The sequence below is a fragment of the Patiria miniata genome, unplaced genomic scaffold, assembly GCF_015706575.1.
Source record: "Patiria miniata isolate m_02_andy unplaced genomic scaffold, ASM1570657v1 HiC_scaffold_3, whole genome shotgun sequence".
In the NCBI taxonomy this organism is placed as follows: domain Eukaryota; kingdom Metazoa; phylum Echinodermata; class Asteroidea; order Valvatida; family Asterinidae; genus Patiria; species Patiria miniata.
In genome coordinates this window covers 41,979,792-41,993,770 of record NW_024037069.1, presented here as the reverse complement: position 1 = coordinate 41,993,770, position 13,979 = coordinate 41,979,792, and the positions used below count along the sequence as shown (strand labels likewise).

General features: G+C 40.7%; 1 protein-coding gene across 2 annotated transcripts; it reads left to right on the top strand.

Moving 5' to 3' along the window:
• Window positions 1–4,768: 4,768 nt before the first annotated feature.
• LOC119738117 lies at window positions 4,769–13,642 on the top strand. Of its 2 annotated transcripts, XR_005272428.1 has the most exons (7): window positions 4,769–5,070; window positions 7,586–7,746; window positions 9,151–9,247; window positions 9,652–9,810; window positions 11,139–11,236; window positions 11,975–12,303; window positions 13,214–13,642. XR_005272428.1 is itself a non-coding variant. In XM_038212857.1 (6 exons), the coding sequence occupies exons 1-6, from the start codon at window positions 4,890–4,892 to the stop codon at window positions 12,047–12,049; spliced, it is 771 nt and encodes a 256-aa protein (XP_038068785.1). In that variant the 5' UTR covers window positions 4,769–4,889; the 3' UTR covers window positions 12,050–12,404. The 2 variants fall into 2 exon arrangements, 1 of the variants encoding a protein (XP_038068785.1); XM_038212857.1 differs by lacking the exon at window positions 13,214–13,642 and having other exon boundaries at window positions 11,975–12,404.
• The last annotated feature ends 337 nt before the right edge of the window (window positions 13,643–13,979 follow it).

Here is a 13,979-nt window from a genome sequence, read left to right as displayed (position 1 = left end):
TAGGTGATGGGATTCTGCCTTTGAAGATACAAGCATGGAATTTGGCACAGTCAGAGTATGTCATGAGAAAGATATTTGGCTGTAGGGCCATCGCAGATTTGTCCGTTGAAAAAAAATAGGTAGGATATCATCACAAGCAATGGCAACCATTTTGAAAATTTTGAAAATTGCTTGTTCTACCTATTTTTTTTTAAAGGACAAAATTGCGATGGCCCTTTGGGCTCCGTGCGCCAACAAAACAGGGCGCCCTTTTACCTAGCAACGACGTCCCATGGGCCTTTGGGTGCGCTGTTCAAACATACATACAAGCAATATTGCCTCCCTGCCCAAACATTATGAGGGAGAGGGGGGTCCCCCTCCTCTTATATCGCCGCCCAGTACATTTGGATCGGCGCCTTGTAAATTTGTTTGGAGTAAATACATACAATATAAGCTCACTCGATCACGCGCTGGCTGCGTGTCAAATGTGACCTCGGAACTCAACTGAACTGTGCAGTTAAGTATCGAGGGGCCGCAATTTCATGGGGCTATAAGCAGAGAACTTTGCAAAGCTTGGACAATTTACTTTAGAAACGATTACCAACCAAGACATCACGCGATGTGGGCCGAGAGTACACTACAAAAACGGTGTTTTTAGCAATTCACAGTTTTCTAAAGACTTTCTTGCTATCAGCTTGTTAACCATGTTTGAATAATAAACGTGATTATTCCTCCGTGATAAAGAGTATTGATGGATATTGTTTAGCAAGTGAATATTGACGTTTCGGAATTTAAAGAGTAAAGCTTATCTTCTAAAATGTTTATAAAGTGATAGCAAGATTGTGTTTAGTTGCGCAACACAGTTTTAAGAGAGTATAATGGTTGTGACTGATATAATTCTAGCAGCTCATATGAGAGCCAATTTCATTTTACGTTACGCCAAAAGCACTTCATTTGTACATTTTCGTTAGGTATGTACCTCAACACGCATCTTTGAAAACTGTATTCACTGACTCAGATTTGAATTGCAAAAATCTGCATTTTCGTGGCCGCTATGGGTGAACTGTAGGTGTATGCCAGTGTTTTAATTGTATTCATGCGCACTGCACCGGCATCCTATACCTGTGCATTCTCAGATCGGTGACTACTGTGCCCCTCAATCAGTGGCGCCGGGACAAACCATATTGGGCTTGCCTACTGAAATAAATGTAGGGGGTGCAGTCCAGTCATTGGACCTGCAGCCTACGCTCTTCTTTTGTCAAACTGGTATCCATGCAAAGAGAGCTATATATAGGCCAACCAACCCAAGGATATCCATTCAAAGTGAGGATTTACTGGGGTCGACAAAAAGGTGAATGATTTCGGGCAGATTAGTCAACAACCGTATTCCTGCATTGTCATTTCAGCCGCAGTGGCCTAGCCAGAATTTTGTTCTGTGGGGGATAGACACCAGTATTTTATGAGGGGCGCCACGGGTGGACCCAACAACATTTCCCTGAAATGTTCAGGCCATCAAAAGTGCTGCAAATACTTTGAAAAGCGTAAACAAAGTGCCTCTTCGTTTTACTAACTTACAAAAAGTCTTTAAAAAAGACGTTTCCTGGGCAAATGACAAATTCCAAATTCTCCGGGGGGCGGTACCAGGGGGTGGGGGAGGGGGAACTGTGAATTTGTGGAGGAGAAGGGGTGTTACAAGTCAAGTCGGAATGTGGAAATCGGGATCATGCCAGTTTGGACCATATTAACGTCATATTTAGGCTCTGAGCAGGGGCGGCCGAACCGGGGAGGGGGAGGGCACTCCCCCCCCACACATTTTCCCAGGCCGACAAAAGTGCCCCTCTCGCTGTTATAAATGCGCCCCTCGAGATGAAAACAAAACTGCCCCTCAAACGCACACGAACTCATCATTGTTCGCGCTGAAAATAAATGTGTCTCCTGTCTTGTATTGGAACTTGGAAGGGGTCCGCTGATAAGTCCGACGCCTCATAAGGCCGACAAAATCGCAGCTCCCAACTAAATAAAGGCCCATCAGTCCGACGCCTCACAAGTCAGCAAATGCGTATTTATAAAGTGTCTGACTTGTGATACGGCCCCTAATGGAAAACTGCCTCTCAAAACACAAGTGCCCATCTCGTATTAACAACATTGTGCACCTTCTCTAGATGGAAAATTGAACATCAACAAACAATAGTGCTCCTCTCGAGAAAACTTCTCAACATGCAAAACTGCCCCTCGAAGGAACAATTATTAGTGCCCCGCTCGCACCATTATACTTTGCCCACTCATGGAAAACTAGCAGTGTTCCTCATCACACAAATAAACAAGGTCACTGAGCCGGCCATCAAAAGCAACAGTGCCCTCTCGCTATGAACAAAAATGGTCTTTCCACGCGGGCGGAGCCAGAGAGGTTACTGCCGGGGCGGAGGGTGGGCAAGTGCGGTGTGCCGAAAGCCCAAGGGTGAATCCGGGGGAGGGGGGGGGGGGGGCTAATGGGGCCATGTCCCTAGCCTGACCTAAATGGCACATCCAAACCCTCTTGTGATGAAATAAACCATACATGTATAAAAAAAAAAGAAATATAAAACCAAGGGAAATACGAAAAACAATATGAAACAATCAATCGAAAAATCATAAAGTAAAATAAAGTAAAGGGAAAAATATACAATTGTGAATGCCATATCACAATATTCATCAGACCACGGATCCTATAGACACCAGGATAAATGACTGTTCTGAGCTCTAGTACAAAATGCACTCAGTGGACTTGCCTTAATTGGTTAGACGCGTGATAACGGGCACTAATACCCGCGTAATCGCGAATATTCCAGATGTGTCATTGTGTTGGGTTTTTGCACGACATCTAAAACGGAAATATTCATAAAACTGTAAGTAAAACTACTTCTTATTTAAGATATACTTGTTCCAAATTATTTAAAAAATAAATACTGCAGGATATAACAGATGGTATTTTGCAGTTTTTGTCGTCATAGATGAAGTATTTACCCGGGAAATAAACGTCAAATTTCGAAGAGAACACCGTTTGCCCAAATTTCGTTTTTTAAAGTTTTAAGCCCGGTTCATACTTCATGCGAAAGCGAATGCGAAGCGAATTTGACGTCATGAAACATTCGCTGCGAAATTCGCCCGAGTTAAAATGTGTTCAACTTTTACGAATTCGCACTGCGAATACTTGCCATGACGTCACAAATTCGCGTTCGCTTTCGCTTTCACGCCGAGTATGAACCGGGCTTTAGAGAGATAGGATGCCGAACCGATGAAACAAAAGCGACATTTCATTGTCCATCTTAAAGCTAAAGATATTGTGCTCGGCATTACCATGGTTATGTAGTTATCACTTATCAAAATTTAATAATAAAGACAAAAAACGTAGACTCATGAATATTCAAAAATATAATTCGCTGGCTTGACAGACTTCGCGCCCAGATCGGGCGAAGAGCCTTGAAAATCTGAAAGCCACCGCGCGCAGTGGTCTTTGTTGAAAAGTATTCATGGTATTTGCCACCAGTACTGACCGTTATCACGCGTCTGACCAGGAGTTGGGCCAAGTCGTTAATCTTTGTGTGTAGGATCCGTGATCAGACGACGCTTTCTATGACCAACCTACATCTCATTTGAATGTGAACACCACATCCGAGTATTGTCAGACACTGTTTCATATGACCAACCCAAATGTCATTTAATTGTGCACATCACATCCGAATATCATCAGACGGTGCTTTCTGTGACCTACCTAAATCGCATTTGAATGTGAACGCCACACCCAATATCAACGGACGGTGTTTTCTATAATGACCAACCCAAATCTCATTGGAATGTAAACGCCGCGTCCAGGTCTGTTGTCCACAATCAAATGAATTTGGTTTGGCCATAAACCACGTCTGACTCCCGTCTCCCCACCCTCGGCAAATTGTATATTACATTCTCACAGCTGCTCGGTCAGTTCACAAAGCACCAGCTTTCAAAAACAAAATTAGTGAAAAGCATAAAAACACAGAAGCCAACGTGAGGATCGCTTTGAAATATATTGCTCATAGTTGATGGGGTTATTTTCATATTCTTTTAATTTCTTTCCTCTTCTGTTTTGTTTTTCGGTGTTAATTTCTTTTTTTTCTTCTAAATGTTCCTTTTGTTTTGCTTTTGTTTTTAATGGCATAATTTTTCTTCACTCCGCCACTTTGACAATTTTACTCACAAATAAAGGAAAATATATAGCTAAACAATGAATTTAAAGAAAATTGTGGATCAAAGTTTCACTCCTAAAATGCGAAATGCCTATTTTTCTCGGATAAAACTAAACTGGATTGTCTTGACCGCTGGGCAACACAACCTGTAATCAAATACGGACCGTGATTCAAATGACGTTCTGTTGCGCGCTCAATTCCTAACCTGTATGATGCAAACTGCTGATTTTGAGTTTGCGGAGGCCAAGTGTCCGGAGAAAAAAACATGTCTGCATATCCGACGAGGATGTGCGGTCCCCCCCCCCCCCCCCGACATCAATAGCGGGATACGTTTCTGGGGTTTTATATAACAGTGCGCATGCATGCCTCTCTTGCAAGAACTCTTTTATACCATGAATATTTATGATGTTCAAATAAAGCAGCGGTCACAGTTGAGTGGAGCGTATAGCGTGTAGAGCTTCTGATTCGGCGAGAATTCCTTACGTCGCTGTGGTCCTACGTCCGTTCAAAACGAAGAAGACTGGAAATTTGCATAAAACATGAACCGGGAGGTTTCACAATAAGGAGAACAGCCGACAAGGATAAGCCATTTTAATAAACCAGGAAGGTAGTCATTGACCAGTGAAGACGTATAAGATTATCCACGAGCGACGAAGTTGTCTAAAAGAATTATTTGCGGAGAACTTCGGAGACAGTCCTTCCAGCAAGATGTTGTCCAGTTTCCTTGTGTGCACCATGGTCGTGATGGCTGGAGCAGTGGCCGTGACCAAGCCCGCCATGCCTAGGGCCTATGATGTGTTCAGAAGCCTGCCCAAACGAGTTGGTAGCACCGAAGACCATGAACACCATGTGCCTTGTGAACCTCCTCCCTACTTCACTTTCGATGAAGGTAGGCAAGACGTAACAAAATAGTCTGAATTTGATTTTAATAAAGGTTTAAAAAAAGGAAAGATTCCCATATCTGGCCATCACTAATTTTTCCCTTCAGTGACCTTCAGCCATCAGAAATTGATAATATGTCATAAAAAGTAAAATTTAGCATGGAAAATATTGAAGTTTTTACTAAGAAAACACAAATTTTCAGACCAGTCCCATAGGGTTTGTGCACAGGGTGACAAGTGATGGCCAGATATGGGAATTTTTCCGTAATTCCTAACAAAATTGAAAATGTTTCCCAGTCCCAGTTTCATGTCTTTCAACGTTTTGGGGGAAAGATTTCCATATCTGGTCATCACTTGTTACCCTAGCCCTGTGCACAAACCCTATAAACCTCGTCTGAAAATTTCTAAAAGTGTTTTCGCAGTAAATAGTTCAATATTTTCCATGCTAAATTTGACTTTTTTGGACATATTATCACTTTCTGATGGCTGATAGGTCACCGAGGGGAAACATTAGTCCGAAAATTTGGGACTCTCAATACTGTGTATGAAGAAAATATTGAAGAAAAGTCTCCTTTGAAAATTGAAGTGAGTCTTCAAACTTGTTTGGTGAAATCTGAGGACCTTTTTTTTGCCCAATGAAAGTTTTGGAGAAATTTGCTGGCTAAAGAATGAGTAAAGTGGGCCTGATCTTCTTTTGCATCGTTTTGAGCACTTAAGGTCCCAGTCTGGGGTAAAATTAGTGATGGCCAGATATGGGAATCTATCCATTCTTTTTGCAATGACTGACTTTTAGAGAGATGATACAATTATGATGAAACAATTGATGTTTTCTTTCCCATTAAAAAAAACTTAGTTCCGTTTCCGGCCACCACATGATTTGCCGCCAAACACAAAACGTAAAGATCTCCATATCTGGCCATCACTAAGTTTTCCCTTCAGTGACCTATCAGCCATCAGAAAGTGATATGTCCTAAAAAGTCAAACTTGACAGGGAAAATATTAAAGGAATTAAATGAGAAATTTTTTAGAATTGTTTAGACTAGTCTCATGGGGTCTGTGCACAGGGTGTATGGGAATCTTTCTCACAAAACTCTCCAACTCGCCTTCAAGAGCATATTTTGGGCACACACATCGGTCGGACTGCCGATCGTGTATAATTATACAGCAGGCAGTTTGCATACTTTTTAAGTCAATAGCCAACAAGTATCTAAGGTCCATTTATTTTTTGTCTAGTGTTGCTCGTTATTGTTCAGTTTTTTGTCGATCATACTTGTCCTTTTTTTCTCGTTTTTTTTTTATTGTCTCTTGGTTTTGTTTTCTTCGTCGACGCTTCAGGTGTGTGGGGGTTGCTCAGTTAAGCAACTTATAGTGCTTGCACTTTTCCCACTCTACCTGATTCGTTTTGTTTAATAATAATAATGATAATAATAATAGTAATAATAATAGGCAGCCACAGTTAAGAGTCTGGAAGTCTGCGGTGCCCATGTCAACGCACAAGCCAATAAGGAAGCGATACCTCATCATGCATATTTAATTTATCATGAATATTTCATTTATTCAATATTTATTAGTCTAACTTCAAACGGGAGCCTTAAAAATTATATCAAATAGACTTTCAACGGAAACTCGCAATTGTAGTCGGGCGGGGAAGGCTGGTGTGCTTAATATTGACAGTTCCTCTCTTCCGGTTTGATTCTCATGGATGTTCGTTAAGTAACCCACCAACTTACGAGAGAACAAAATAGGGAGCCATCAAGGGCGGATCCAGAAAACACAATTTTTTGGGGGGCCAAAAAATGTTTTGGTCCCCCCAAAAAGTGGGTCAACAAAATTACGGCGTGGGGTTCGGGGCCCGCTTAAGGGCCCCGAAAATTTTTTGGATTCTAGATGCTCTGTGGTGCGATCTGAGGCAATTTGTGACCACTTTAACCAATGTTTTTTTGAGGAAAAGATGGTGGTGTACTCATTGCCTGCCTTTATTGCGATGTCACATAAAAAAAAAAAATGGTTTCGTTTGGGGGGGGGGGCCATGCCCCCTTTGGCCCCCCCTGGATCCACCCTTGGGAGCCATATTTAAGGGAAAGAATGTTGCAACCTGACGCTGTTTATTTCTTTATATAATTATCGTTTCAATGAAGGTCAGTCATTGCAAAAGTAATGATAAGACGTGAATCTTGGACTGAGAAATATTTCCAATTTTGTTAGGAAATACTTAGAGAAACTTTTCTGACTCCCCCATAGACTTTGATCATTGTACACAACCGCTGAAGTAGCGTCAGGTTGCAACATTCTTTCCAAATTGAGCAGAGGGTGAGGAGTCTAGAAAATGACGATATAGGACGTAAACTTATGGCACTTCACATTTTTTTTGGGGGGGGGGGGGGGAGAAACAAGTGGTGGGTGACTGGATACAGAATGTTTATACCAAGTGGTACTGGTAGACGACCATGCTAATTCACGAACCGTTTGGTTTATTTTAAAGGCCATACTTGAACGTATTTTCATTTTGTTTTAATAACAAAGTCGACATGTTGACTTCGGTGGAAGAGGGCAGCCTTCTGCTCGAGTACCTTAATTTCGAGGGAGCGTATGACGACATATCCAAGAAATATGCAGCGAAGATATTTGAGGATTTCTTCAATGGAACTGAGTACTCTTTCAAAGTGATTGAAGACTACAAAAAGGTGGGTATGTCCTAGGGGTAATTCTGATCTTTAGGACATCTCCATTTTTTACGAGTTCGGTTCAAAACTTGGGCAGATGACTGTCCAGTACCAAAGTGACTTTTTGCAGGCTAATGCAGTCTCGGTAACCCTTGCCTTCATCATGGGCGTCGCGAGGGGGGGGGGGGGGGCAAGGGGGGCGCTTGCCCCCCCCATGGAAAAGCAAAAAAAATCATAGTGGTTTTAATTTAATGGTTAGTGGGGCAAAATATCCCTGCCCCCCTCTAAAACTGATAAATCGAGAATATGTTGAGAAAAACAAGAACTTTTGGGGAAAAATATGTTTTGCCCCCCTCTAGAAAAAATCCTGGCGACGCCCATGGCCTTAATTAAGGACCCCGTTCCTGTACGAGGTTAAAAGACTTGCCAAAACTACTGACTAAATGACACTCAAAAGTGACATTCTGATATTTCGTGACACATCTTTGTAACAGTTGGTAATGACACCTTGAATATCAGCAGGTTTAATTTTGAGAAAAGAGGGCAGGGCTTTGATTTTTGAGGGAAATTAAGGGGTAAACGACGACGACAACCAGAAAATAAGCTCAAAAACGTCTCACGTCTGACTGCACGAAAAGGTAGGAAAGTCGCATGTTCTTTGAAAGTGCTCTCAAACCTGGAACAAACATGAGTTTATCTGAAGATAAAAGAAAACTGATTTAGCCTTTGATACTGAACAGTCATCTGCAAAAGTCAGTTTCGAACAGAACTCCTAAAAACATACAGGTGTCCTAAAGACAAGGATTACCGCCGTCTTTTTCCTTCAGATAAACTCATGTTGGGCCTAGTTGTAATTTTGAAAGTGCTTTTAAAGAAAATGCGACTTTCCTACCTTTTTTTTGCAGTTTGCCATCTTGGTTTTTGAATCTGTTTTCTGTTTGCCATCGTCCTCTTTTTTTACCCCGTAATTTCCCCATAAATCAAAGCCCTGCCCTCTTTCCACAAAATTAAACTTATCGATATTCAAGCAGGTGCATCATTGCCAACTGTTCAGATGTGTCAAGAAATATCAGAATGTCACTTTTGAATTTGAGTGTCTGCTGTGTTGGTGAGTCTTTTAACATTATATTGGAACGGGGTCCTAAAGGTAGGGATTCTTGGGGTAGAAGTACTTGTACGATCCTCGTGTTTTAATATAGCCTATCCCATTGCTTTCAATGATTTCTTGATTATGTTGCTGAAAGCGGCTTGAAAATAATCGGGTTATTATATCCGGCTCCATGTTACTTCATTGTTGTCTGCCGTCTGATTTGCATGGGCAACTGGCGCACACAAAGCAAACAGAACCAAGCTTCTCTATGAAGAACAGTTACGTGTTTTTTTTCTACTTTTGATCATTGGACATGACTTTTTTTGTCTTTGTAGGGTGTACGGTATGAAATATACACGGGCGGAGATGAAGTGGTGTGCATTGCAATTGAAGTCGAAGGAAAAGGGTTCCCGGAGCAGTATTTCATTCCATGTACGATATAGAGGCTACCGTCAGTGGGTTTGTGGGGGGGGGGGGGCATAATTATGCATTTTTGGGTGCTCTATGGAACTCTCAGGTTCACTTTTGGATGTCTAATTGACAACAAGTTCAAAACCACTTGATGCAATTTTTGTACAGACCCTTTAATGGGTGAGGCCATGACATTGACAAGAAGTTTTGTCAGTGCATTGTGAGCTCCAATGGGTAAATTGTGCCTTTACTGGATCTGCTGATAGCAAATAATTACCACGATTTCGTTTTGTCTGCTTTTTAATTCTGATACGAGTACTTTCTTGACTCCTTTTTAACGTATGCCTGCCCCTTGTCCCTTATTTCGTGACCAGGTCTCCTTGCATTTTCTTTTTTTTTCTCTTTCGAATTGTTTTGTGGGATAGACTCGGCCAAATACGAAGGAGAGGCAGTCATAGGCGATCGTGATCTTGTTACGGATAGCTGGCTCGAGACGAGCTTAGGTGTACACACCGTGAAGACTGTGACTCACGGAGATTGCGTACCAGTGTCAATCGAACGCCGTTTTTTCGACCCAGAAACTGGTGAGAATCCGAAGGGGATGGACGTGGGTGGGCATTACATTTACTGTGTGGACTTCTGAACAAAAGAAGTCCACATAAACCAGGTAGAGGCGACGTTGTGTGGACTTGGGCAAGTTCACACAGTGTTTCCCCATTTCTGGAAAACAGGTTTAGAGGCATTTTTGGGTAAGGTTTATCAGTTGCAAAATGAAGGGAAACACTAAAGGGAATCATAGAAAACAAATTGGGTTAAAATAGTTTTCACAGTAAGAGAAAAATGATTTTTTTTTCAGAGGTTTTTCTTAACTACACGAAACAATCGAACGTCCACACTTGGTATGTAACGTAAACATGTGTGTGTGCGTGTGTAAACACCGGCAATCGTGGAGCAGGGACAAAATGGTTAGGGCAGTATAACAGATGGTCTACGATTGACCAAACGTCTACGATCGAAATACGTGTACAAACTCAATGGAAGCTTGTTTACAAACAAAGGAATGAGGATTAGGGACAATAGGGGGTCCTCAATTGCCGGTGTTTACAAAGGTTCACACATAGACATGTTGAAAAAAAAACCCCGTTTACTCGCACTGTCCAACTCATTTACTCAAACTGTGAATATGTTCAACCCATTTTCCCCCTATGATTCCCTTGAATGTTTCTCTTCATTTTGCGTCAAATAACCCCAACATGCCTCTAAACCTGTTTTCCAGGGAGGGGAAAACCTGTGTGGGCAAGAAGTCCAAACATCGTGTCTGAAACCTGGTTTATGTGTACATCTTTTGTTCGGAAGTCCACACAGTAGTTTGTTTGCTTGTATACATGCATGGGTTTGGTTGTCCATTCAGACTGAAAACTTGAAAGACAATAGGGTGTGTGCGATTTCAATGGGCCCGAGGTCCTCGGGAGAATTTCGTGTACATACCTTGTGGGAGCTGTCGAGAAAAGTTAAGTACAAAACAAAAGGGAACAATAGAAGGAAAGGATCAGGTCCTCATGAGTATGGTAAAAACGAGCTTAGTGTGTGTCTTAGTGTGTGTGAGTGAAAGATGTACCTCGATTTGTGTTGAGAAGAAAATAGGTGCACGATCAGCTTTTAGGGATATGGTGGACACAGTGGGAGCAAGGCTCTACTTGTGGTTTGAAAAAGCAAAGAAAGGAAGAAACCTGAAAAAACCCAAACTGCTCAATTTATACGAGATCACAAAGTTTATAAAACTTAAAATAAGCTTAAACTACATGTACATGTTAAAATGAACAGTTTAGCAAAATAATAACGAATGAGCTAAAACAGAGTTGGTTTTTGAGAGATATTGTTTTTAAGAGATTTCTTTGATGTTCTTTTTAAGATCAGCAAACTGAGTTCCTCGATAATCGACTCTTCAATTTCGAACTTGGTATCTGTGACCGAGACAAGTACTTCAAAGTCCCCGAAGAGTGCCAACAGGTGAGACCTCCGAGTTGGGCCTCTCTTTCACTTATTCAGTCCGATACCATATTTAATGCAAATTCAATGCAAATCAGTTACAGAAACAACTGAATATGTTAATGAATGAAGGATGTGCTTTGTGCATTCCTACTGCTCACATTCAAAACTCTAAAACTCAAACCCTTCAAAATCCTTTTTGCAAAATTGAGGATTTTGTAGGATTAGGTTTTTATCCTAGCAAAATGCCCTGGAAGTTACGGTTACAACATTGAAGCGTTGAACTAATGTCTTTTTGAATTTCAACATGAGTTTTGTTTTTCTTTTGCTTGAAGCTGCAACTATTCAGAGACAGGCATTGGAAAACTTAAAGCAATGATTTTTGTAAGCCCAACTCCGATTAGGAAAAACGTTGCAACCTGATGCCCCTTTTGCTTCATATATCATCTCAATGAAGGTCATTCATTGCGAATTAATGATAAGACATGAATCTGGGACTGAGGAACACTGTCAATTTTCTTAGGAAATACTTGGAACATTTTATTGACTCTCCATTGACTTTGTACACAATCGCGGAAGCGGCGTCAGGTTGCAACATTTTTTTTCCAACCACTTTATTAATATGTTGTGGTTTCTCTCCTCAAATTCGAAATTGACTATTAAAGTCACTACATTTTGGTTACATAATTGCAGGAAGAAAATTTACCAACATGGGACAAATTCTTGGCTTTTATATATTGTTTCCTTTTTTCTCTCCAGGGTAATGCTTTGAAGGAGCCCACTGAAGAGATGCAGAAGCATATCCAGAAGCTGCGAAGATTCCGTAAATTGTGATTTGGCTTGATGAAGGCTTCGTCGAGTCATGCGCAATCAAGCCACATTTCTGTGATCCTATAAACGTCATGTTAACGTAGAAGATTGTAGCTCAAAAGTATACTGGCTTCGGTCTGACTTGTTGTAACAGTTATTTGACTATCACAAAGGTACTGTTTTTTTTTCAGAAGAATATAATGATATCCTAGACGTGAGTAAGTGCTATCACATGAGTCCACACATAGACAGAATTAAACAAAGACCAGCCATTGCTGGATGCATCGCAGAGGTGGCAGCAAGTCATTTTTTGCAAGTCCAAGTCAAGTCACAAGTCATTGTTTGCAAGTCCAAGTCAAGTCACAAGTCATTAGGTCCAGTCACAAGTCAAGTCACAAGTCATTAGGTCCAGTCACAAGTCAAGTCACAAGTCATTAGGTCCAGTCACAAGTCAAACAACAAGTTATTTGGTCTAAACACAAGTCAAGTCACAAGTATCTTTGTCCAAGAACACGTCAAGTTGCACATTATTTTGTCCAGCTGTAATAAGCTAAAAGAACCTGGCGTCAACTTACGAGTTATTTTGAACATGCCTCCTTAATTCCCCTTTTTCAATGTGTTGCTAATACTATTCTTGTAGTTTATCACATATCTGTCGGATATTAGCCCTTTGTATACTTTAATAAATTTACTTAACACTGTAGAAATAAATGTTGAGATGACATGAAAAAAAGACTTCACTCACTCGATTACATGTAGTATACTAACACTTTATTGTTCAATTTTCATGTATACTAAACGCCTACCAATGGGTTAGGCTATCCGGTATTTTACATGCAATTGACAAAGGGCTGCTTTCTTTTCATGAAAGGTTCCTTTCAAAGTTTGATCAACCATTACATTAAGCAAGAGACTTGGTCATTGAAAACTGTGTAGTTTGTTGTGACAGTCTTTTTGAAAACTTTTGAAACTAGTGGGAACTATTCATTTTACTGGATTTAGCGTCTGACTTGGGTTGGTATAAACAAGTCATTTTTTGCAATCCCAAGTCAAGTCACAAGTCATTGTTTGCGAGTCCACGTCAAGTCACAAGTCAAAGCTGGTATTTACAAGTCAAGTCACAAGTCACAAAAATAGCGACTCGAGTCCGACTCGAGTCCAAGTCACATGACTCGAGTCAGCAACTCTGATGCATCGTTACCCCTCCAAACGGAGGGAGGCATCACGGGGGAGGATCCATCGTCTGGGGTTCTGCACCGCACTGTACCGAACTCGCATGTTGTTATACTCCATTGCTCAATTCAAACTGCGAACGGCTTATTCCGAGTTAGTAATAGGCACATTTCATTTTTCTCAGAAACCTAACAGAGAGTTTGACCAAAAGAGTCACTGTTGTTAAACTTAAGCCTTATTTGTGAGAATTTTGTTTAAGACTGGCATTATATTGACATAATCGGTTTTTGTTTAAACATCTGGTTTAAAATTAATTTCATTTTACTGCTAATGTCGATGTGTGAACAAGACAAACCAAGAAGTGAAATGATTAACACTTGATTTTGTATTAAAGGGGCTTTCGGTCAACTAACATTAAATAAAACATACAGCAGGAAACATGGACTTAGTCTTCATTATCTTCGATGTCTGAACCAGTCATTTGCTATAAGTGTTCTTTTTTAACCTAATTAATCGGATGCAAGAAAATGGGAGTTTTCAAAATTCATTTCATTGTACAGTGTGTATAAAAAATGCAAACAAAATACATGTATAACGGAATGCCAGACGTAGAATGTATAACCAATATAGATAATATAGGTATGGCATGAAAGATACGCCTTTCCCACTTTAAAGTGAGACATCAAAAGTCAAAATCTGATAATGTTTGACAAAGTTAAAAATAATGTTCGAAGAGATGTCAAATCGACCATGGGATCAAGTTTTCGATTTTAGGCATGCG

Excerpts from the sequence above, each read along its gene's own strand:
- LOC119738117 (XM_038212857.1), top strand. The coding sequence starts at position 4,890 with ATGTTGTCCAGTTTCCTTGTGTGCACCATGGTCGTGATGGCTGGAGCA. Across the intron at positions 5,071-7,585 it reads CTACTTCACTTTCGATGAAG|TCGACATGTTGACTTCGGTG; the intron begins GTAGGCAAGACG and ends TTAATAACAAAG. Across the intron at positions 9,248-9,651 it reads GGAGCAGTATTTCATTCCAT|ACTCGGCCAAATACGAAGGA; the intron begins GTACGATATAGA and ends TTTGTGGGATAG.